The sequence below is a fragment of the Anser brachyrhynchus genome, assembly GCF_964034855.1.
Source record: "Anser brachyrhynchus genome assembly, chromosome: 1".
NCBI lineage: Eukaryota > Metazoa > Chordata > Aves > Anseriformes > Anatidae > Anser > Anser brachyrhynchus.
In genome coordinates, this window is record NC_137694.1 from 146,809,645 (window position 1) to 146,832,718 (window position 23,074).

The window sequence follows — 23,074 nt, forward strand, 5'->3', positions numbered from 1 at the left end:
TACTTTTTACATAACCATGTTTGAAGGGAATTTATTGCTTTTGCAAACCAAAGGCTGGCTGCATTTAAATTCAGAGCTATATCCCAAGCTGCCCAAGCCACCATTGTCACTGGGGAGAGCAGGGAGAGCGGTGGGGGAGCCCTCGGCCAGGAAAATTGGCCACACAGGCAGCTGGGGCCACAAGGTGCCTGAGGGCGAGGTGGCAGGGGGTTACTGCCCTGGGATGAGCTGGTGGAGCAACCCCCATGAACCTCCTCCATCCACACAGCTCATGGGTGTGGGTCCCACCTGTGGGGACAGCGAGGGGATGGGGCCTAAAGGCCAAAACGCAAGACGAGGCCCAGTGCAAGACGAGGAGGGGTAACATGCTGGAGCAGCCAAATCGTTGGCTGTGTTTGGGGGTAGTTATGAGCTACAACCTGCTGAGGCATACAGGAGGAGCAAGCACGGCCGTGTCTAACAGCAGCCCAAGTCACAGCCCCACTCTACACACATGGCTACATAAACTGCATGTTTACAGGCATGCACGTGTACGCAAATGCTTCTATTTATACCCACATGCCCCCGAAGGAGCTGGCTGCCCCTCAAATCTCTGCTTCAGGCTGGAACCCTCAAATCTCAGATGTCCTGGTGAAGGCAAATCCCTCTGCTTCACAGAAGCACAGTTAGTGAAGAATTGGCTTTCTCTTCTGCGATACTTTCTCTTTCGAGTTGATAATCATAAAATCTCTTCAGAATTTCTCTGAGGCCTTTTTTTTTTTCTAATGAAGGTGTTTACATTCCTAATTAAGGAGCACATTAAGCCTAGTGGTACCTTATCTGATAAACCTGTTACTAGGCTATGTCAAGCTGAACCTTCCAAGGGAGCAAGCTGGTTTTATAAACCGGTTATCCTCTGGGCTGGAAATGCGCATCCAAGAGCTTGCAATTAACTTGGGTTAATTACAAAATACCAGAAATGTAATAACATATTTAAAAATATATCACAGGTGCTAATGACCTCTTTTTTTTTTTTTTTCTCTGCACCCACCCCACCTCCCTGTTCTTCCCCACCTCTGCAGGAACTGACAGGCTGTCACTGCCCTCCCAGTTAGCAACCCCCCAACTCCACAGGTGCTAACCATCATTCTCTCTCATGTGGTGGAATTGATTAGCATAATAAGATTGATCTGAGAGTGATTGCTTCTAACTTGCAGCTATCGTGGCTTATACTGCTGGTTTTTGGACCTGCTGAAGGAGCTAGGCCTGAGAGCTGTTTACTTAGTCTAGATATATCAAGTGGTCTAACAAAAGGGATCACTTTCTTTGCAAACCTATTCCCCCCACCCCACTGCCCCCATCCCACGCAAATCCTGAGAACTTTGTGACAACACCAGCAGCAGTGCTATGCAAAATACAAGCTTATTTGAGTTTTGTCTGTTTCAGCAGGAAAATTGCCTTATGGCTTGGAATACTAGCAAATTTTTATTGCAGTTTGCAGCTTCTTATACCCTTATATATTTTGGAGAGTAGGCAGGATCCTTCGGTTCAGTAATTCCTCTCCTGACGTGACCCATCCATAGCTTTCTGCTTGCTTGTTTTTTACCTAGTGGACCTGCTCCATGTTCTTTATGTGTAACAGTGTCAAATGCTTTATTGAAGTCCAGACTGCCCATGGCACCTGCCTCCATATAGAAATTAAAGCCACCGTGTCAAGGACTACTTAGGAGACTGCTTTTACCTACTAGGTTATATTATATTGCACATCTAAAGGATCTTTATTTTTTTTATGATTTTACAGAAGACATAGGTGTATTTCTGAAAAGAAGAGAAAAGAAAAGAAAAGAAAAGAAAAGAAAAGAAAAGAAAAGAAAAGAAAAGAAAAGAAAAGAAAAGAAAAGAAAAGAAAAGAAAAGAAAAGAAAAGAAAAGAAAAGAAAAGAAAAGAAAAGAAAAGAAAAGAATACTAACCACTAATAAAACAACTGGAGCTATTGACCCCCAGCACAGATGGGGAGAGAATACCTTCAAAATTAGGGTCCCACCATCCAAAACTTTTATAAAAACAACCTCTCTCTGCAAGCCCCACGGCAGACTGCTGAAACCATGCTAGGCAATGAGCAAGGCAGAGCACGGGAGGATGAATGACCGTGTGTCCCACCAGCCCACATCTGCACTGGCTGGAAGAGTTGTCCAGCTGGAGAAGAAGAACTGAAAAGGGAAAATGTGTGCTGGTAGAGACTGAGTTGGAAGATTTGTGGTGCTACAACTCCACTATGCTGAGAGCAGAAAAAGAGTTTTTTATCATCCATATGCACATTTATTTCCTCATCTCATTCCAGTGATATGAGCACAAGAAAACATGAAGATGTGGTTTTAAAAGCATTGCATTGTCCTGATGTAGAGGCAGTGTGATGGAAACATGGCAAAGCATTATGTAGAAAATGAAGAGGGTAATACCCAAAGAAAATTGAAGCAATGGTGAACATCATGGTCTTGTGGTCTTGAGTTCTACAACGTCAACTTTTAGTTGTGCCCATTGTTAAAATTTATATTCATCTGAAGCTACTCTTTGATAAAAGAGTCTTTAGGCAAGTTAAGATTGTGAATGTAACTTTGAACCAATTGTAGATTTTACAATATGTAGGAAAAATGAAATGAGGACAAGAAGGGGACCTCTGGGAAGCAATGACTGTCCTAAAATGTCTGGAAGAAAAAGAGCCAGTGAGAGAAGGAAAAAAAAAAAAAGAAAGAAAGAAAAAAGTGGTTTAAAGTTATTCCCAGAAATATTGAATATGCTCAAATAAACATAATCATTTCTGGTACAAACCAGAAGGTGCCACATTTTCCTACCAGATGATGAGGGATGTTGTAGTGAATAAATACAGCTCCTTCCAGCTGCCTTAATAGTTACATGTAACATCTGGTCGGTTTTGAAACATTTTGGATTTGGCTATTCTTTAAAAATGAGAACTTCCTATAGTTACCCTCAGAAGCTCTGAAATGTGAAGTGTCATCCACAAGCAGCTGACGACCTTCTGCTCCCTCTGACTGCAGTACTTGCAGAGAAAGGAGGTGCTCTGGGACAGCATTGTTTTGCACTGCACAATTAAAGCCAGATGCAAACTATCCTCTCCACAAAACACTCTTGAACAGATTTAACACTGTCCCTCCAGTGGTTAATTTAATGTTGTGACTTCATATTTGCCATATGAGTGTTTTCTTTAAACATGCTGCAAGTGAAGGTTTGCAGAACTCAACCTCCTAAACCAGATCCCGACTCCACTGGAGGGCAGCACATTAGCACTTATATTAACGCCGCGCTCACTGCTTGCTTCCGAGAAGGCAGATTTTTGTAAAGAAATATTCAGCTATCATGTGAGGTTCTGCTTAACGGAACAAATACACACCGACAGATATATACAGTGAATATCTCTTCTTAGAGGCTCTGCTAGATCACTGAATTGTTAGCTAAATGATCAACGCTAACCTGAGAATGAAACCAAGCCTGAAAGTATAGAGGTAGTTTAAAGATAAACTATTTATTGGCACCAAGATCAACAGATTCTAAATTAGCTACAAAGCTGCAGGGAATAATGACATGTGAAGTCAGATTTTTCTTTTATTTTTTTTCTTTTCTTCTTCATTTTTTTTTTAAATTCTTAGCCCCTCAGGAGATTTGGGATGGTTTGATGTTCCTCTGGAGACTTGTCAAAATTCTGTAGAAACTTAATAGCCTGCCAACATGGGTGGTTGCTGCTGGAAGGCATTTCAACATGGCAAGGGTCCTGTCTGTGCACTGCAGACCTGCAGCACTCACAGGCTGCTTGGAATGACATGAAAACAGGAGCTGTGCAGTGTCAGGACCCCGCACACAGCTTCGCGGGGGTAACGTGCGTGTATCCCCGCTCTCCTGGGGCAGCCAAGGTGTGGGAGGAATCCATTTGGCCTCGAATCATTCTGAGCACCGCCTCAGTGTTAAATCCCACATGGTGCTGTTAGTAATAGAAGAAGAAATAATACAATATTGTTTAGTATGTTACATTTGCGATGTACTGTTACGAGGCTGCGCTTGGAAGATACAAAATATATGTGCAAGGGTAACATGAGAATGCACCAATTCATGATGAGGAGTAAGGAGGATTAAAAGAATGCTCAATTTGCAAGACATCTAGATAACTGGGGCTTCTTGGACTCTGGGAACTGGGTCAAACCAACCTTGCGGTTTGGACTGAGACCAAGGGCTCAGAGAGCATGCGTGAAAAGGAAAGGTTAAAAAGTTCAACTCTGATGAAGACATCTTACTTCATCCCGACGACCACCCGGACGACCACCAGAGAGTGATACGCAAGCGCAGAAGGACTGATAAGATAATTAGCATACGAAGCGAGGCTAGGTGGAGCTAGGAAATGAATATGCATAGATGAGTTGTGAAACCTAATGCATATGTAGTATCTTAGCAGATAAAAGAGAACTAAGAAAACAAATCGGACGAAGTTAGATTTGGGCAGGCATGCCCCTAACTTCCGGCGCCTAATAAAGCACCTTCATATAATCACTTTGTGGATTATGTGTCTTCATGAACGCTAACATTTTGGCGACCCAGATGGGACCTCGTGGGCACTGCTGAGGCGGCTCGCGAACTGATCACGCTCCAGCCGGCACCGAGGAGTTTCTCGGGGAGCCATCGGCCGCGACCGACCCCCGCTGCTCACAACGTACCTCTGAAAGGGTAAGAAAAAGGTGCTTTCTGGTAATCGGTACCGATCTGGTCTGGGAGCCTGCCGGTCAGACGCGGCGAAAGCCACGCACGGTTGGGCTAGGGAATTCCCGTGGTAAGCCTAGGCGCCGTCCGTCAGACAGTCGCGAAAGCGCTGCAGGTTCGGCATCAGTGGTCTGGTTTTGCTGCAGGCTCAGCATCTGGTTCGGTTCGGTAAAAGCTATAGCTGATAATGGAAAAACTTAAAAGTATTCTGGGCGGTAATGCTTCGGTACCGCGATCCTCCCCTTTGGGCTGTTTACTAGCACACTGGAAGGAGGGGTGTTTCGGGCAGGAGTTACGAAAGGGTAAGCTGGTTGATTACTGTAATGTTTGGTGGCCATAGTATGAACTAGAAGATCAAGAAAGTTGGCCAGAAAACGGAACCTTACAGTACAATACTATCTTACAATGAATGTTATTTTGTGAGCGAGAGTGCAAGGGGCCTCTCTGTGTGATTGCGTGATTGTGTTGTGAGTGAGACGCAGCATCGCTGCGAAGCGAGTGCGGAGTTCCGATCCGCGGTTCCGTATCCTCCGCGAGGGGAGCGGCCGGAGACGAACGAAGCGCATGACAGACCGAAAAGAAGTGCTGCTTTATCCAAATGTTGATTGGTGGTGCCCAATACACGGGCCCGGCGGTGCATCTTGCAATCCTATTTCGTTCTTAAATGTTTTGAGTGTGACAAGGAGGAAGGTGGGAGCATTATCTAAGTAACAGTTTAAAAGTTTCGGTATATTTGCGGTGGTGTTTGGTCGGTTTCCCAAGTATCGGGGGAAGGGGGCTGACTGATTATCAAAGCGGTAGAATGGAGAGCCACTTCTTTGGTGGTTCGGGCCTGAGCCCTGAGAATTTGGTAAGAAGGGGGAGAGCGAATTTATTTAGGCCTCAATACCTTTTAAACCCCCGTCTTGATGGATACACAGGAGTGATTCCTTGTTTTGTGTAGGCTTACTAACAAAGTGCATGAGAAAAATTAGCATTCGGCTTGAAATTCGGCCTTGTTGAAATGTAAATTTTGTGGAAAAGGTGGTATTGTTTGTCTAGAAGACGGAAGGCTGAGTGCTTCAGGTGTTTTTCCGAAGTCCTGTGGATTTACGATTGGAACGGGGCTCATTAATAATCTGAAATAGTGAAGTTTGTATGTGGAGTTTAATCCCAGAGAATTGGGACATTTGAGAAGACTAGGAAAACACAGTAAAAACCTGCAATAAAAAGGTTTGCGTGGAAACTGAAACAAGGGACAGTAATTAATATAAATAAATAAAAGGGAATGGGAAATCAAGGAAATGGGTAATATCCAAAACAAAGACGTTTTAAAGAAAGCCTCCTTGGGTGTATATTGGCACATTGCAAGGATATTGTCGGAAGGGGGAGTGGGGGGGGGCGCGGAAAGCAAGAGGATTTCCACTAAGTATTGCAATCAATTGTGGCCAATATATAAACTAAATGGCCGCTTTATGGATCAATCGACTATAACAGTGTCTTGCAATTAATGTTGTTTTTGAGGAGAGAAGGAAAATAGGATGAAATGTTGTATACTGATATGTTGTTTCAGCATCTTGGAGGGAAAAGGTATGGAATTAAGTTGGCCCCTGACTGAGCCTTTGGTGTTGGCATTAGAAAAGTACAGGCTGGCGGAAGATAAAGGAAGTGTTAAAAGGGTTGTTGAAGGTGTTAAAGGCTGTGTGGCATGTAGTATTTAACAGAGCTGTTTGAAGTTGAATGAGCAGGGAAAGAGGATGTAGGAATGTTAATAGTTCTGCCTCAACCCGAGGCTGAGATCTCAAAATCGCGGTGTGAGCCCTCTGGGGCAGAGGGACCATGATGGGTCCGGGAGAGTTGTCATGGAAACAGAAAAGCAGCTAACTCTTAAAACAACCTGAGTTCCTGTGTGAGCTCAGATTGCCAATGGGACCGCTCAGGGAACTTTCAACCATTGCATTCCCCTGACCGACCCCTTCCCCCCCCCCCCGAGACCCTTACCACCCCGGAAATTATGTAAATACCAAAATCTGGTTAAATTGGGAATTGAGAATCTGTTCCAACAAGGTCCAAAAGAAAACCCTATGGAATTTTTGAATTTTTGGACCAACTTTGAAATGCAATGGAAAAAAAAAAAAAAAAAAAAAAGACAGAAAATTTGGACCTGGCTTCAGAAAACAAACAGAGGCAATTGGCTAGCCTCTTTCTAGGGCAATCAGCCCCTGATATCAGAAAGAATTTGTCTTAGGCTGCAGAATAAACTTACAACAGTCAGAAATGACGGGGACCTGGGACATCTACCCTAGCAGGTCCACTAGTTGAAATAAAGCTAGGAAACGAAGAGAGAGGCTTGAATTTTTTGTTGTTGTTGGTTACAGGAGCTTCTTTCTCTGTGTTAATTAGGCTGTAAATGTAATAGGAGCAACATATTCAGTGTTAAATAGTTTAAAAGGACGATTGGGAACTAAGACAACTACAATAATTGGAGCCACAGGGAAGGAGGAGGAACGGCCATTCTTACAACCCCTTGATTTGCGTTTTGGGGGTAAGGAACTAACCCATGAATTTTTGTATGTACCAGAATGCCCGATTCCACTCTTGGGACGGGATCTATTAGCTAAATTAGATGCAACAATAACCTTTGAGGATGGAGAATTAATAATGAAGGTACCTGAGTCCAAAGTAGGACAAATTCTAATGATCAAAGATAAACCCTTTGTTAATATTCCAAGAAAAGTAGAAAATGCAGTTATACCAACAGTATGGGAAACAGATATACCAGGGAAGTTGAAACTGGTACAACCGGTAAAGGTGGAATTAAAGGAAGGAGCCAAACCTGTTCGAATCAAACAATATCCACTTAAGATAGAAGCTAGGCAGGGGACAGTGAAAATTATTGACAAATTTCTCAAACATCAGATTCTGGAAGAATGTAAATCAGAATACAATACTCCAATTTTTCCAGTAAGGAAGCCGAATGGTGAGTATAGATTGGTACAAGATCTTAGAGCAATAAATGAAATAACAAAGGACATTCACCCGGTAGTGGCTAATCCTTACACATTGTTAACATCTGTGAGAGAGATATATAAATGGTTTACTGTGATAGATTTAAAGGATGCCTTCTTTTGCATACCTCTTGATAAAGATAGTAGAAAATTATTTGCCTTCAAATGGGAAAACATATTGAAGTTTTTGTACCACATATGGTAACAACTGTTTTAGAACAAAAGGGGGGCCACTGGTTATCACCCAGCCGAATGATGAAATATCAGGCAATACTAACTGAACAAGATGATGTAACCTTGAAAACAACTAACCTGTTAAATTCAGCAGTATTTCTAGGAACTGTTCCAGAAGAAGGACCGTTGGAACACAATTGTGTGGAAATAATTGAACATACCCATGCGAGCCGCGAGGATTTGAAGGATGTACCCCTTGAAAGGTATGACTGGGAACTTTTTACTGATGGTAGTAGTTTTGTGGAGAATGGAACACGATATGCAGGGTATGCAGTAACAACCCTGAAGACAGTAATCGAAGCAAAACCTTTACCACCTGAAACATTAACACAGCGAGCGGAACTGATAGCCCTACCTCGAGCACTGGAACTGAGTGAAGGAAAGATGGTAAATATTTGGACAGATTCAAAGTATGCTTTTGGAGTAGTCCATGTTCATGGAGCATTATGGAAAGAAAGAGGGCTGTTGTCCTCACAAGGAGCCAATATAAGATATCAAGAGGAGGTGTTAAATTTGATAAATGCGGTGCAAAAACCAAAACAAGTGGCTATTATGCACTGTAAAGCTCATCAAGGAGGAACCTTGAAAATATCAGAAGGGAATCGGCTGGCAGATCGAGCAGCTCGACAAATTGCTCAGGAGGTGTGGAATGTAACGGCTTTGGTACCACTCAAGGTAGGCCCCACTTGTCTTAATCTTCCCAAGGAACCAAGATATTCACCAGAGGATGAGAAATTAGCACATCTCCTAAAGGCCCGAAAGAACTCTGATGGACGCTATGTAACTGCTATGGGCCAGGTAGTAATACCCCCCTTGGTGATGCGAGAAATACTTCAGACAAGACATAATGAGTGTCACTGGGGTGCAGAGGCAATGGTAACATTTTAAAACGTAGCATTATCTCTACACATATGTTAACAATGGCAAAATCAGTAATGTCAAAGTGTGAGATTTGTCTGAAAAATAATCCAGTAGCAAGAAAACATGCTGAAATGGGAAGAGTTAGAGTAGGAATAGAACCAGGAGATTACTGGCAAGTTGATTTTGTAGAATTACCTAGGACTAGGGGATGTAGGTATTTGTTAGTAGGGGTTGACACCTTTTTCAGATGGCCAGAAGCCCTTCCCTGTCGCACCAATCAAGCTAAAGAGACAGTAAAATGGTTATATAGCGGAAAACCATTCCGAGGTTTGGGGTACCATTAGGAATATCCTCGGATAGGGGGCCGCACTTTGTTTCATCTGTGGTTAAAGACGTAAGTCGGCTATTAGGAATTTCTTGGAATTTACATACCGCATGGAGACCCCAATCTAGTGGACAGGTAGAAAGGATGAACCAAACTCTAAAGGGACAGATCAGTAAAATCTGCCAGGAAGCCAAAATACAATGGCCACAAGCTTTGCCTATAGCTTTACTGAGAATAAGGATAAAGCCAAGGAGTGGAATGTCAGTAAGCCCATACGAGATTACGTATGGAAAGCCTTATGAATCCCCAGAACCAAATCCTAATATGCATATAACAGGGAGCCAGGATGTTTATAATTATATATTGTCTCTTGGTAAAACTTTAGCTCAACTTCGAAGTGTTCTGGTGTGGAACCGACCGTTGGCACTGGAAAATCCTGTCCACGACATTCAGCCAGGTGACCAAGTGTACATTAAAAACTGGAATGAAGAACCCCTGAGAGAACGGTGGGCCGGACCTTATCAAGTATTATTGACTAGTTTTAAAGGTAGAAGGGGTGGATGCTTGGATTCATTATACTCGGGTGAAAAAGGTTCCCGAATTTTGGTCAGTGCGAGCAATCGGAGATATAAAACTACAGATGAAGCGCGTATAACCATACAATGTTGGGGTTCTTAACAACAGTAACGATAACAGTAATTGTTTTGTGTAAATACCTTGTAATTGAGTTCCTAGAAATACCAGAAAAATATAAGAAAGAGGAAATATTCAAAGGAGAAAATGTTACTTTGGAATGTGGAATGCACAACGATAAACCAATAACAATTAGCTCTCTACAGGTGGTCTGGGAAAAAATAAGTGACTCCGGACAGAGCCAGGAAATATACGTAGACACAACCAGGGACAATACAGGATTGAAGGCTGGATGGAAGGGGAAGGCATACGTAAGTAAAACCATAGAATTGGGCCAACAACTGAGAGGAGCTACCACCTGAACCCTGTTTAGTGTTACTAAAGTCAACAAAGGAAACTACCGGTGCATGGTAACACATGAAAATAGCACAGATTACGGGATAAGAGAAATATTGGTATATCCGAAATTGGATAAAGGAATATTGGTAGCCCACGGAAAAGGATCTAGAAGAAAAAGAGAGGGCCAGGTACCATGGACACAAGTGGTACAGATCCCACACAGGCAACCATCAGAGAATTTACTGGTAGGATTGATTAAAGATTTTGCCATAATGAAAGGAACTGATAGAATTACTGCTTGTTTGCCCATTCCAAAAGCAACAGGGGACCCGCTTGAGTGGGGTATAACCACCTGCCACTGCCCCAAGTAAAAGGAAATGAAACAATTCAATGTAAAGAAGTGAAAGTTCTAGAGAGGATAAATGTTACACAATACTATAGGAAACTGAGCCCCCCAACATCAAGGTCTGAATGTGAAAAGAAGAAGAACTACCATTTCATAATGATAGGCAGATTTAAGAATGTGGGACAGTGTTATTACGATGAACTACGTGTAGTAGAAGGAGTTAGAGAAAAGATTGTTTGGGAATGTCAAGAGAAAAATAAGCCAAAAGGAATGAAAGGGTGGGATAGTGATTGGACAGTAAGTTTATTGCAGAAATTCCAGTATGGAGGGAATACATCATGGTGTATTAAATGGCAGGGAAAGCAGAATGGAACTGATCAGTTTTATACAGTAAGCCGGGTTGACAGTAGTGGTAGACAAGAGTCAACAAAGGTAGCTTGGTGGACTTGTGAGAAGAAATATAGTTGCGACAGTAATAATGAAGATATCAAGCACTTACTTCCGGTATTGATAGCTCTTAGGGCAGGATGTGCTTGCCGAGGAATTAAGTACAATTCGGAAAGAAATAGCCAGGCTAGTCAAGTCGCAGTGGATTGTAGCTATAGTACCATACAAAGTCCAGGACAATTTGTATGGGCAGCCAGTAATGGAACTTGGACTACACACCCGCCGATAGATGGGGAAGTAAAAGAAATAACTCTAGGACTCCCTCCCCACACTGCGTCCAATATGGAAAAAGTCTCCTTTTAAGGGAAAGTTGGAAACCCTACAAATTAGTAGGGCAAAAAGAAGTTTAGAAGAAGGGGCAGATGAAGATACATGGCATGAACCCTCGGATGGAGTAAAATTCAGTTGGGCGTTAGAATCTCTATTTGCACAGGTAGCTACTTATCGAAATAGGGAAATGATTTATAAACTTACAGGACAAGTGAGTAGGCACGAGAGCCACGAAAGAAGGCTTTAGAGACCTTAATATCCAACTACAATCTACAACTAAAATGGTGCTACAAAATCGATTGGCATTAGATACACTGTTATTAAAGGAACATGGAGTATGTGGATTTCTAAAAGATCGTATTGATCATTGCTGCATCCACATTCCAAATGTGACTATTGATGTAGAACATGACATAGAACAACTGGCTCGAGTGGAACAAGATGCAGAACAGGAAGAGAAAGATATGACAGCAAGCTGGTTGGATAAAATTTTTAGTGGATGGAATATTAGTAATTGGGTTAAGTCCTTACTGGAGACAATAATTATATTGGTGATTGTAGGGGTACTAATTTGGTTAACATTTATAATGCTGAAAAGTCTGATTCTAAGGAAGACAACCTGGAACCGGACAGTGATGCAAACTATTGCTCGGTAAATGAACCACATCCTCAATATCCTCCACCGGCATCTAACAACTTTGGATTTCAGAGAAAGAATCTGAGGAACCCAGGAGGTGAAATGGAATGAAAACCGAATAGACAAGATCAGTTTCAGATCAAGTGAACCCAACCAGAAGAGCGAATGTAACATAAAGCAGAAGTGGTGGACTTATGAAATGTTGTGACAATCCTAATCTTTGTAATTTCCTTGATTCTTGATGTAATTTTCCGTGGTTATATTATTGGTGAGCACTGAGTGTAAAATATTTTAGTTAGTTAGTGAAAGCATTTGCCCTCCTCGAAAGGAGTGAAATGCTTTCAAAGGGGGGAAATGTTAGTAATAGAAGAAGAAATAATACAATATTGTTTAGTATGTTACATTTGCGATGTACTGTTACGAGGCTGCGCTTGGAAGATACAAAATATATGTGCAAGGGTAACATGAGAATGCACCAATTCATGATGAGGAGTAAGGAGGATTAAAAGAATGCTCAATTTGCAAGACATCTAGATAACTGGGGCTTCTTGGACTCTGGGAACTGGGTCAAACCAACCTTGCGGTTTGGACTGAGACCAAGGGCTCAGAGAGCATGCGTGAAAAGGAAAGGTTAAAAAGTTCAACTCTGATGAAGACATCTTACTTCATCCCGACGACCACCCGGACGACCACCAGAGAGTGATACGCAAGCGCAGAAGGACTGATAAGATAATTAGCATACGAAGCGAGGCTAGGTGGAGCTAGGAAATGAATATGCATAGATGAGTTGTGAAACCTAATGCATATGTAGTATCTTAGCAGATAAAAGAGAACTAAGAAAACAAATCGGACGAAGTTAGATTTGGGCAGGCATGCCCCTAACTTCCGGCGCCTAATAAAGCACCTTCATATAATCACTTTGTGGATTATGTGTCTTCATGAACGCTAACATTTTGGCGACCCAGATGGGACCTCGTGGGCACTGCTGAGGCGGCTCGCGAACTGATCACGCTCCAGCCGGCACCGAGGAGTTTCTCGGGGAGCCATCGGCCGCGACCGACCCCCGCTGCTCACAACGTACCTCTGAAAGGGTAAGAAAAAGGTGCTTTCTGGTAATCGGTACCGATCTGGTCTGGGAGCCTGCCGGTCAGACGCGGCGAAAGCCACGCACGGTTGGGCTAGGGAATTCCCGTGGTAAGCCTAGGCGCCGTCCGTCAGACAGTCGCGAAAGCGCTGCAGGTTCGGCATCAGTGGTCTGGTTTTGCTGCAGGCTCAGCATCTGGTTCGGTTCGGTAAAAGCTATAGCTGATAATGGAAAAACTTAAAAGTATTCTGGGCGGTAATGCTTCGGTACCGCGATCCTCCCCTTTGGGCTGTTTACTAGCACACTGGAAGGAGGGGTGTTTCGGGCAGGAGTTACGAAAGGGTAAGCTGGTTGATTACTGTAATGTTTGGTGGCCATAGTATGAACTAGAAGATCAAGAAAGTTGGCCAGAAAACGGAACCTTACAGTACAATACTATCTTACAATGAATGTTATTTTGTGAGCGAGAGTGCAAGGGGCCTCTCTGTGTGATTGCGTGATTGTGTTGTGAGTGAGACGCAGCATCGCTGCGAAGCGAGTGCGGAGTTCCGATCCGCGGTTCCGTATCCTCCGCGAGGGGAGCGGCCGGAGACGAACGAAGCGCATGACAGACCGAAAAGAAGTGCTGCTTTATCCAAATGTTGATTGGTGGTGCCCAATACACGGGCCCGGCGGTGCATCTTGCAATCCTATTTCGTTCTTAAATGTTTTGAGTGTGACAAGGAGGAAGGTGGGAGCATTATCTAAGTAACAGTTTAAAAGTTTCGGTATATTTGCGGTGGTGTTTGGTCGGTTTCCCAAGTATCGGGGGAAGGGGGCTGACTGATTATCAAAGCGGTAGAATGGAGAGCCACTTCTTTGGTGGTTCGGGCCTGAGCCCTGAGAATTTGGTAAGAAGGGGGAGAGCGAATTTATTTAGGCCTCAATACCTTTTAAACCCCCGTCTTGATGGATACACAGGAGTGATTCCTTGTTTTGTGTAGGCTTACTAACAAAGTGCATGAGAAAAATTAGCATTCGGCTTGAAATTCGGCCTTGTTGAAATGTAAATTTTGTGGAAAAGGTGGTATTGTTTGTCTAGAAGACGGAAGGCTGAGTGCTTCAGGTGTTTTTCCGAAGTCCTGTGGATTTACGATTGGAACGGGGCTCATTAATAATCTGAAATAGTGAAGTTTGTATGTGGAGTTTAATCCCAGAGAATTGGGACATTTGAGAAGACTAGGAAAACACAGTAAAAACCTGCAATAAAAAGGTTTGCGTGGAAACTGAAACAAGGGACAGTAATTAATATAAATAAATAAAAGGGAATGGGAAATCAAGGAAATGGGTAATATCCAAAACAAAGACGTTTTAAAGAAAGCCTCCTTGGGTGTATATTGGCACATTGCAAGGATATTGTCGGAAGGGGGAGTGGGGGGGGGCGCGGAAAGCAAGAGGATTTCCACTAAGTATTGCAATCAATTGTGGCCAATATATAAACTAAATGGCCGCTTTATGGATCAATCGACTATAACAGTGTCTTGCAATTAATGTTGTTTTTGAGGAGAGAAGGAAAATAGGATGAAATGTTGTATACTGATATGTTGTTTCAGCATCTTGGAGGGAAAAGGTATGGAATTAAGTTGGCCCCTGACTGAGCCTTTGGTGTTGGCATTAGAAAAGTACAGGCTGGCGGAAGATAAAGGAAGTGTTAAAAGGGTTGTTGAAGGTGTTAAAGGCTGTGTGGCATGTAGTATTTAACAGAGCTGTTTGAAGTTGAATGAGCAGGGAAAGAGGATGTAGGAATGTTAATAGTTCTGCCTCAACCCGAGGCTGAGATCTCAAAATCGCGGTGTGAGCCCTCTGGGGCAGAGGGACCATGATGGGTCCGGGAGAGTTGTCATGGAAACAGAAAAGCAGCTAACTCTTAAAACAACCTGAGTTCCTGTGTGAGCTCAGATTGCCAATGGGACCGCTCAGGGAACTTTCAACCATTGCATTCCCCTGACCGACCCCTTCCCCCCCCCCCCGAGACCCTTACCACCCCGGAAATTATGTAAATACCAAAATCTGGTTAAATTGGGAATTGAGAATCTGTTCCAACAAGGTCCAAAAGAAAACCCTATGGAATTTTTGAATTTTTGGACCAACTTTGAAATGCAATGGAAAAAAAAAAAAAAAAAAAAAAGACAGAAAATTTGGACCTGGCTTCAGAAAACAAACAGAGGCAATTGGCTAGCCTCTTTCTAGGGCAATCAGCCCCTGATATCAGAAAGAATTTGTCTTAGGCTGCAGAATAAACTTACAACAGTCAGAAATGACGGGGACCTGGGACATCTACCCTAGCAGGTCCACTAGTTGAAATAAAGCTAGGAAACGAAGAGAGAGGCTTGAATTTTTTGTTGTTGTTGGTTACAGGAGCTTCTTTCTCTGTGTTAATTAGGCTGTAAATGTAATAGGAGCAACATATTCAGTGTTAAATAGTTTAAAAGGACGATTGGGAACTAAGACAACTACAATAATTGGAGCCACAGGGAAGGAGGAGGAACGGCCATTCTTACAACCCCTTGATTTGCGTTTTGGGGGTAAGGAACTAACCCATGAATTTTTGTATGTACCAGAATGCCCGATTCCACTCTTGGGACGGGATCTATTAGCTAAATTAGATGCAACAATAACCTTTGAGGATGGAGAATTAATAATGAAGGTACCTGAGTCCAAAGTAGGACAAATTCTAATGATCAAAGATAAACCCTTTGTTAATATTCCAAGAAAAGTAGAAAATGCAGTTATACCAACAGTATGGGAAACAGATATACCAGGGAAGTTGAAACTGGTACAACCGGTAAAGGTGGAATTAAAGGAAGGAGCCAAACCTGTTCGAATCAAACAATATCCACTTAAGATAGAAGCTAGGCAGGGGACAGTGAAAATTATTGACAAATTTCTCAAACATCAGATTCTGGAAGAATGTAAATCAGAATACAATACTCCAATTTTTCCAGTAAGGAAGCCGAATGGTGAGTATAGATTGGTACAAGATCTTAGAGCAATAAATGAAATAACAAAGGACATTCACCCGGTAGTGGCTAATCCTTACACATTGTTAACATCTGTGAGAGAGATATATAAATGGTTTACTGTGATAGATTTAAAGGATGCCTTCTTTTGCATACCTCTTGATAAAGATAGTAGAAAATTATTTGCCTTCAAATGGGAAAACATATTGAAGTTTTTGTACCACATATGGTAACAACTGTTTTAGAACAAAAGGGGGGCCACTGGTTATCACCCAGCCGAATGATGAAATATCAGGCAATACTAACTGAACAAGATGATGTAACCTTGAAAACAACTAACCTGTTAAATTCAGCAGTATTTCTAGGAACTGTTCCAGAAGAAGGACCGTTGGAACACAATTGTGTGGAAATAATTGAACATACCCATGCGAGCCGCGAGGATTTGAAGGATGTACCCCTTGAAAGGTATGACTGGGAACTTTTTACTGATGGTAGTAGTTTTGTGGAGAATGGAACACGATATGCAGGGTATGCAGTAACAACCCTGAAGACAGTAATCGAAGCAAAACCTTTACCACCTGAAACATTAACACAGCGAGCGGAACTGATAGCCCTACCTCGAGCACTGGAACTGAGTGAAGGAAAGATGGTAAATATTTGGACAGATTCAAAGTATGCTTTTGGAGTAGTCCATGTTCATGGAGCATTATGGAAAGAAAGAGGGCTGTTGTCCTCACAAGGAGCCAATATAAGATATCAAGAGGAGGTGTTAAATTTGATAAATGCGGTGCAAAAACCAAAACAAGTGGCTATTATGCACTGTAAAGCTCATCAAGGAGGAACCTTGAAAATATCAGAAGGGAATCGGCTGGCAGATCGAGCAGCTCGACAAATTGCTCAGGAGGTGTGGAATGTAACGGCTTTGGTACCACTCAAGGTAGGCCCCACTTGTCTTAATCTTCCCAAGGAACCAAGATATTCACCAGAGGATGAGAAATTAGCACATCTCCTAAAGGCCCGAAAGAACTCTGATGGACGCTATGTAACTGCTATGGGCCAGGTAGTAATACCCCCCTTGGTGATGCGAGAAATACTTCAGACAAGACATAATGAGTGTCACTGGGGTGCAGAGGCAATGGTAACATTTTAAAACGTAGCATTATCTCTACACATATGTTAACAATGGCAAAATCAGTAATGTCAAAGTGTGAGATTTGTCTGAAAAATAATCCAGTAGCAAGAAAACATGCTGAAATGGGAAGAGTTAGAGTAGGAATAGAACCAGGAGATTACTGGCAAGTTGATTTTGTAGAATTACCTAGGACTAGGGGATGTAGGTATTTGTTAGTAGGGGTTGACACCTTTTTCAGATGGCCAGAAGCCCTTCCCTGTCGCACCAATCAAGCTAAAGAGACAGTAAAATGGTTATATAGCGGAAAACCATTCCGAGGTTTGGGGTACCATTAGGAATATCCTCGGATAGGGGGCCGCACTTTGTTTCATCTGTGGTTAAAGACGTAAGTCGGCTATTAGGAATTTCTTGGAATTTACATACCGCATGGAGACCCCAATCTAGTGGACAGGTAGAAAGGATGAACCAAACTCTAAAGGGACAGATCAGTAAAATCTGCCAGGAAGCCAAAATACAATGGCCACAAGCTTTGCCTATAGCTTTACTGAGAATAAGGATAAAGCCAAGGAGTGGAATGTCAGTAAGCCCATACGAGATTACGTATGGAAAGCCTTATGAATCCCCAGAACCAAATCCTAATATGCATATAACAGGGAGCCAGGATGTTTATAATTATATATTGTCTCTTGGTAAAACTTTAGCTCAACTTCGAAGTGTTCTGGTGTGGAACCGACCGTTGGCACTGGAAAATCCTGTCCACGACATTCAGCCAGGTGACCAAGTGTACATTAAAAACTGGAATGAAGAACCCCTGAGAGAACGGTGGGCCGGACCTTATCAAGTATTATTGACTAGTTTTAAAGGTAGAAGGGGTGGATGCTTGGATTCATTATACTCGGGTGAAAAAGGTTCCCGAATTTTGGTCAGTGCGAGCAATCGGAGATATAAAACTACAGATGAAGCGCGTATAACCATACAATGTTGGGGTTCTTAACAACAGTAACGATAACAGTAATTGTTTTGTGTAAATACCTTGTAATTGAGTTCCTAGAAATACCAGAAAAATATAAGAAAGAGGAAATATTCAAAGGAGAAAATGTTACTTTGGAATGTGGAATGCACAACGATAAACCAATAACAATTAGCTCTCTACAGGTGGTCTGGGAAAAAATAAGTGACTCCGGACAGAGCCAGGAAATATACGTAGACACAACCAGGGACAATACAGGATTGAAGGCTGGATGGAAGGGGAAGGCATACGTAAGTAAAACCATAGAATTGGGCCAACAACTGAGAGGAGCTACCACCTGAACCCTGTTTAGTGTTACTAAAGTCAACAAAGGAAACTACCGGTGCATGGTAACACATGAAAATAGCACAGATTACGGGATAAGAGAAATATTGGTATATCCGAAATTGGATAAAGGAATATTGGTAGCCCACGGAAAAGGATCTAGAAGAAAAAGAGAGGGCCAGGTACCATGGACACAAGTGGTACAGATCCCACACAGGCAACCATCAGAGAATTTACTGGTAGGATTGATTAAAGATTTTGCCATAATGAAAGGAACTGATAGAATTACTGCTTGTTTGCCCATTCCAAAAGCAACAGGGGACCCGCTTGAGTGGGGTATAACCACCTGCCACTGCCCCAAGTAAAAGGAAATGAAACAATTCAATGTAAAGAAGTGAAAGTTCTAGAGAGGATAAATGTTACACAATACTATAGGAAACTGAGCCCCCCAACATCAAGGTCTGAATGTGAAAAGAAGAAGAACTACCATTTCATAATGATAGGCAGATTTAAGAATGTGGGACAGTGTTATTACGATGAACTACGTGTAGTAGAAGGAGTTAGAGAAAAGATTGTTTGGGAATGTCAAGAGAAAAATAAGCCAAAAGGAATGAAAGGGTGGGATAGTGATTGGACAGTAAGTTTATTGCAGAAATTCCAGTATGGAGGGAATACATCATGGTGTATTAAATGGCAGGGAAAGCAGAATGGAACTGATCAGTTTTATACAGTAAGCCGGGTTGACAGTAGTGGTAGACAAGAGTCAACAAAGGTAGCTTGGTGGACTTGTGAGAAGAAATATAGTTGCGACAGTAATAATGAAGATATCAAGCACTTACTTCCGGTATTGATAGCTCTTAGGGCAGGATGTGCTTGCCGAGGAATTAAGTACAATTCGGAAAGAAATAGCCAGGCTAGTCAAGTCGCAGTGGATTGTAGCTATAGTACCATACAAAGTCCAGGACAATTTGTATGGGCAGCCAGTAATGGAACTTGGACTACACACCCGCCGATAGATGGGGAAGTAAAAGAAATAACTCTAGGACTCCCTCCCCACACTGCGTCCAATATGGAAAAAGTCTCCTTTTAAGGGAAAGTTGGAAACCCTACAAATTAGTAGGGCAAAAAGAAGTTTAGAAGAAGGGGCAGATGAAGATACATGGCATGAACCCTCGGATGGAGTAAAATTCAGTTGGGCGTTAGAATCTCTATTTGCACAGGTAGCTACTTATCGAAATAGGGAAATGATTTATAAACTTACAGGACAAGTGAGTAGGCACGAGAGCCACGAAAGAAGGCTTTAGAGACCTTAATATCCAACTACAATCTACAACTAAAATGGTGCTACAAAATCGATTGGCATTAGATACACTGTTATTAAAGGAACATGGAGTATGTGGATTTCTAAAAGATCGTATTGATCATTGCTGCATCCACATTCCAAATGTGACTATTGATGTAGAACATGACATAGAACAACTGGCTCGAGTGGAACAAGATGCAGAACAGGAAGAGAAAGATATGACAGCAAGCTGGTTGGATAAAATTTTTAGTGGATGGAATATTAGTAATTGGGTTAAGTCCTTACTGGAGACAATAATTATATTGGTGATTGTAGGGGTACTAATTTGGTTAACATTTATAATGCTGAAAAGTCTGATTCTAAGGAAGACAACCTGGAACCGGACAGTGATGCAAACTATTGCTCGGTAAATGAACCACATCCTCAATATCCTCCACCGGCATCTAACAACTTTGGATTTCAGAGAAAGAATCTGAGGAACCCAGGAGGTGAAATGGAATGAAAACCGAATAGACAAGATCAGTTTCAGATCAAGTGAACCCAACCAGAAGAGCGAATGTAACATAAAGCAGAAGTGGTGGACTTATGAAATGTTGTGACAATCCTAATCTTTGTAATTTCCTTGATTCTTGATGTAATTTTCCGTGGTTATATTATTGGTGAGCACTGAGTGTAAAATATTTTAGTTAGTTAGTGAAAGCATTTGCCCTCCTCGAAAGGAGTGAAATGCTTTCAAAGGGGGGAAATGTTAGTAATAGAAGAAGAAATAATACAATATTGTTTAGTATGTTACATTTGCGATGTACTGTTACGAGGCTGCGCTTGGAAGATACAAAATATATGTGCAAGGGTAACATGAGAATGCACCAATTCATGATGAGGAGTAAGGAGGATTAAAAGAATGCTCAATTTGCAAGACATCTAGATAACTGGGGCTTCTTGGACTCTGGGAACTGGGTCAAACCAACCTTGCGGTTTGGACTGAGACCAAGGGCTCAGAGAGCATGCGTGAAAAGGAAAGGTTAAAAAGTTCAACTCTGATGAAGACATCTTACTTCATCCCGACGACCACCCGGACGACCACCAGAGAGTGATACGCAAGCGCAGAAGGACTGATAAGATAATTAGCATACGAAGCGAGGCTAGGTGGAGCTAGGAAATGAATATGCATAGATGAGTTGTGAAACCTAATGCATATGTAGTATCTTAGCAGATAAAAGAGAACTAAGAAAACAAATCGGACGAAGTTAGATTTGGGCAGGCATGCCCCTAACTTCCGGCGCCTAATAAAGCACCTTCATATAATCACTTTGTGGATTATGTGTCTTCATGAACGCTAACAGTGCTACCACACCCATATACCTGGGCTTGGGTGGGACAGGGCTCTTACCTCCTGAATAGAGCAGAAATGAAGGCCGGAGGGTGAGATGAAGCTGTGTGGAAGCAGGAATCAGGGCAAAAGTTGAGGCCCAAGGCTGGAGGAGGCATGGAGGGCAGGCATCCAGGCTGGGAGTCTTAGGCCAGAGCAGGACACCAAGGCCGGGGACAGGAGAGGAGAAAATGGAAGGCTGCAGAGCCAAGCACAGGCTGTGGTTGCCCGTTGGTAGAGTCCCACCTGCTGGCCACCCCACAGCCTGCTGTGGAGATCGCTGCCTGGTAGAACTTGGTTTATGTGACCCCACAGTATGGCACAGGGCCTGTGGGGTTGGAGGCAACCTCAGCCTCCTGTGAGCGAACCACGCAGGTCGCCAAGGCTTCAGGAAGCAGAACTGGAGCCATCCTGTGCAGAGAAGCAGGATGGAGAAAAGGATGAGTCTTAAACCATCCTTGTGATGATGTTCAAGTTCCTACTTGAAGGCACGGGAGAAGATTGCTTCATGCAGTGATGTCTGCCCTGTGGCAGCACACAAAGAGCTGCTCACGCTTCCCCCGGCAAAGCTCTGCAGCACTGTGCCAACCTCCTTGGGACGGTGACAAGAATTAAAGCGAAGAATTTACTTGAATTTACCTGGTTGCATGCCATCTCGAAGGGAGAAATACAGATACTCTGTCCTGAAGCGAGAAGCTGTGTAGCTGAGGGATACCAGCACACAGAGCAGGCACCGTAGGTGAAACACAGAAATTGCAGCAGAGCAGAGGAGGGCCTTGGGCACGTTTCATGGCAGTGTGCCTTTCTGAGCAAAGCCCTGAGCTGTACTCAGGGAGAACTGTTTGGCTGAGAGGGGCCTGCTCTGGCATATTGACTGGGGCTGCCCATGGACCTCGCTGCGGCCTTCAGAGCATCTTTGCAGTGGCATGGTTGTACCTTCTGAGAGGAGTCAGGTGCTTTTGGTTACTTGTTTCAGGCTGTAGAGAAATGTAAAGTACATATCAGACACCTTTGCTGGGACTGTAGCCCTGCCTGATGGCCTGAGCTACTTCTTGTCCCTGCCTGGGTACACTCAAACAGGTTTTGGAAAAGAGCTGAGCAGGAATAGCAGAGCTATTTAGGAACCCACTAAGCTCGGAAGAGGCAGAACTTGCTGGAAGGTTGTGCTGACTCATCAGTTCTTGGATTGTGGAGCTTGTAGAAGAGGAGGTTCTCATTGTGCTTTGTGGGTTTTTGTTTTGTTTTGGTTTGTTTTTTTCATGGCTGGACATGCAATGGATGGCTTTCTCTGAGAGCCTTGCGGCCAAGAACAGAGATTTACCTCACCACGGGTTGGACGAGCATGTCTGGGCTTTATAAGGAAGAGACTTCCGAAGCAAGAGGAGGAAGCTGAGATGACCCTCAAAGAAATGGCCTAAATAGGTGCCACATAACAGATAAACTCTGTGGCCATGGCAGGCTCTGGGCAGAGGGTACAGGCTGCTGGGAAGCAGTGCAGCAGGTCACAGAGAGGAGAAACAGTGCCTGGTTGGAGGTACGTCACTCCACTCCCCTTGCAGGCAGAAGAGAAGTGCAAGGCAGAAAACAGAGCTGGCTAAAACTAAGATAACTCTAAGAAGATTAAAAATATTTTCTTGTAATTAATGGATAATTCATGGCTATCGGGATTATAAGAAAGAAGAAGAATAGCTTACAGCTGTAAATTCAAGTATTTACTATTTTGGCATTTAAGAACTTACCATAATTGCAGCAATGAGAGGCTGAATGCTCTCCTTGGATTAAACTTGCCTGGATTCAGATGATACTGCAAACACTCCTTCAGTTCATATGGACCTTTATTGGAAAACTTGGATCATAGACGCTTACTGTTTTGGATGTTGCATCCACATCTTATGCCTTCATACATTTTATTACTAAACATGGAAAAAGCATAATTCTCACTATATTTCATTTCTATCACATCTGACAGCTGCCTAGTTTGTGTTTATGTGCATGGTATTTGTGGCCAAGTATTTTAACATGGAAATTCCTTTTCAAAGCCAGCATGGATACTTTTCCTCTGCTTCATCCC

At 42.8% G+C, this 23,074-nt stretch overlaps 3 protein-coding genes across 11 annotated transcripts in view; 2 read left to right on the top strand and 1 right to left on the bottom strand.

Annotated features, from left to right (window-relative positions):
- The window catches only part of EDAR (ectodysplasin A receptor), a 144,301-nt gene that overhangs the window by 46,376 nt on the left and 74,851 nt on the right, over positions 1-23,074 (bottom strand). For 2 of the 4 annotated variants that reach the window (XM_080573492.1, XM_080573493.1), the window contains exon 1: positions 22,743-23,074. This exon is cut by the window's right edge and continues 557 nt beyond it. The exons of the other annotated variants lie outside the window; for them this stretch is intronic. In XM_080573492.1, the coding sequence (XP_080429618.1) occupies positions 22,743-22,745 (3 nt within the window). In that variant the 5' untranslated portion in view covers positions 22,746-23,074. The remainder of the gene's footprint in view (positions 1-22,742) is intronic. 4 annotated transcript variants of the gene reach the window in all.
- The window catches only part of LOC308185406 (LIM and senescent cell antigen-like-containing domain protein 1), a 41,665-nt gene continuing 20,269 nt past the window's right edge, over positions 1,679-23,074 (top strand). The window contains exons 1-5 of one of the 6 annotated variants that reach the window (XM_080573426.1): positions 9,535-9,656; positions 9,990-10,094; positions 11,895-16,842; positions 17,739-17,810; positions 18,193-18,297. In XM_080573426.1, the coding sequence (XP_080429552.1) occupies positions 16,099-16,842; positions 17,739-17,810; positions 18,193-18,297 (921 nt within the window). In that variant the 5' untranslated portion in view covers positions 9,535-9,656; positions 9,990-10,094; positions 11,895-16,098. Of the gene's footprint in view, positions 4,711-9,534; positions 16,843-17,738; positions 18,298-23,074 lie in introns of those variants that run through there. The other 5 variants (XM_080573427.1, XM_080573430.1, XM_080573429.1 and 2 more) reach the window with 5 other exon arrangements.
- Positions 4,708-15,082, top strand: LOC308185476 (uncharacterized protein). Its single transcript, XM_080573612.1, has 2 exons — positions 4,708-8,639; positions 9,536-15,082. The coding sequence occupies exons 1-2, from the start codon at positions 7,896-7,898 to the stop codon at positions 9,647-9,649; spliced, it is 858 nt and encodes a 285-aa protein (XP_080429738.1). The 5' UTR covers positions 4,708-7,895; the 3' UTR covers positions 9,650-15,082.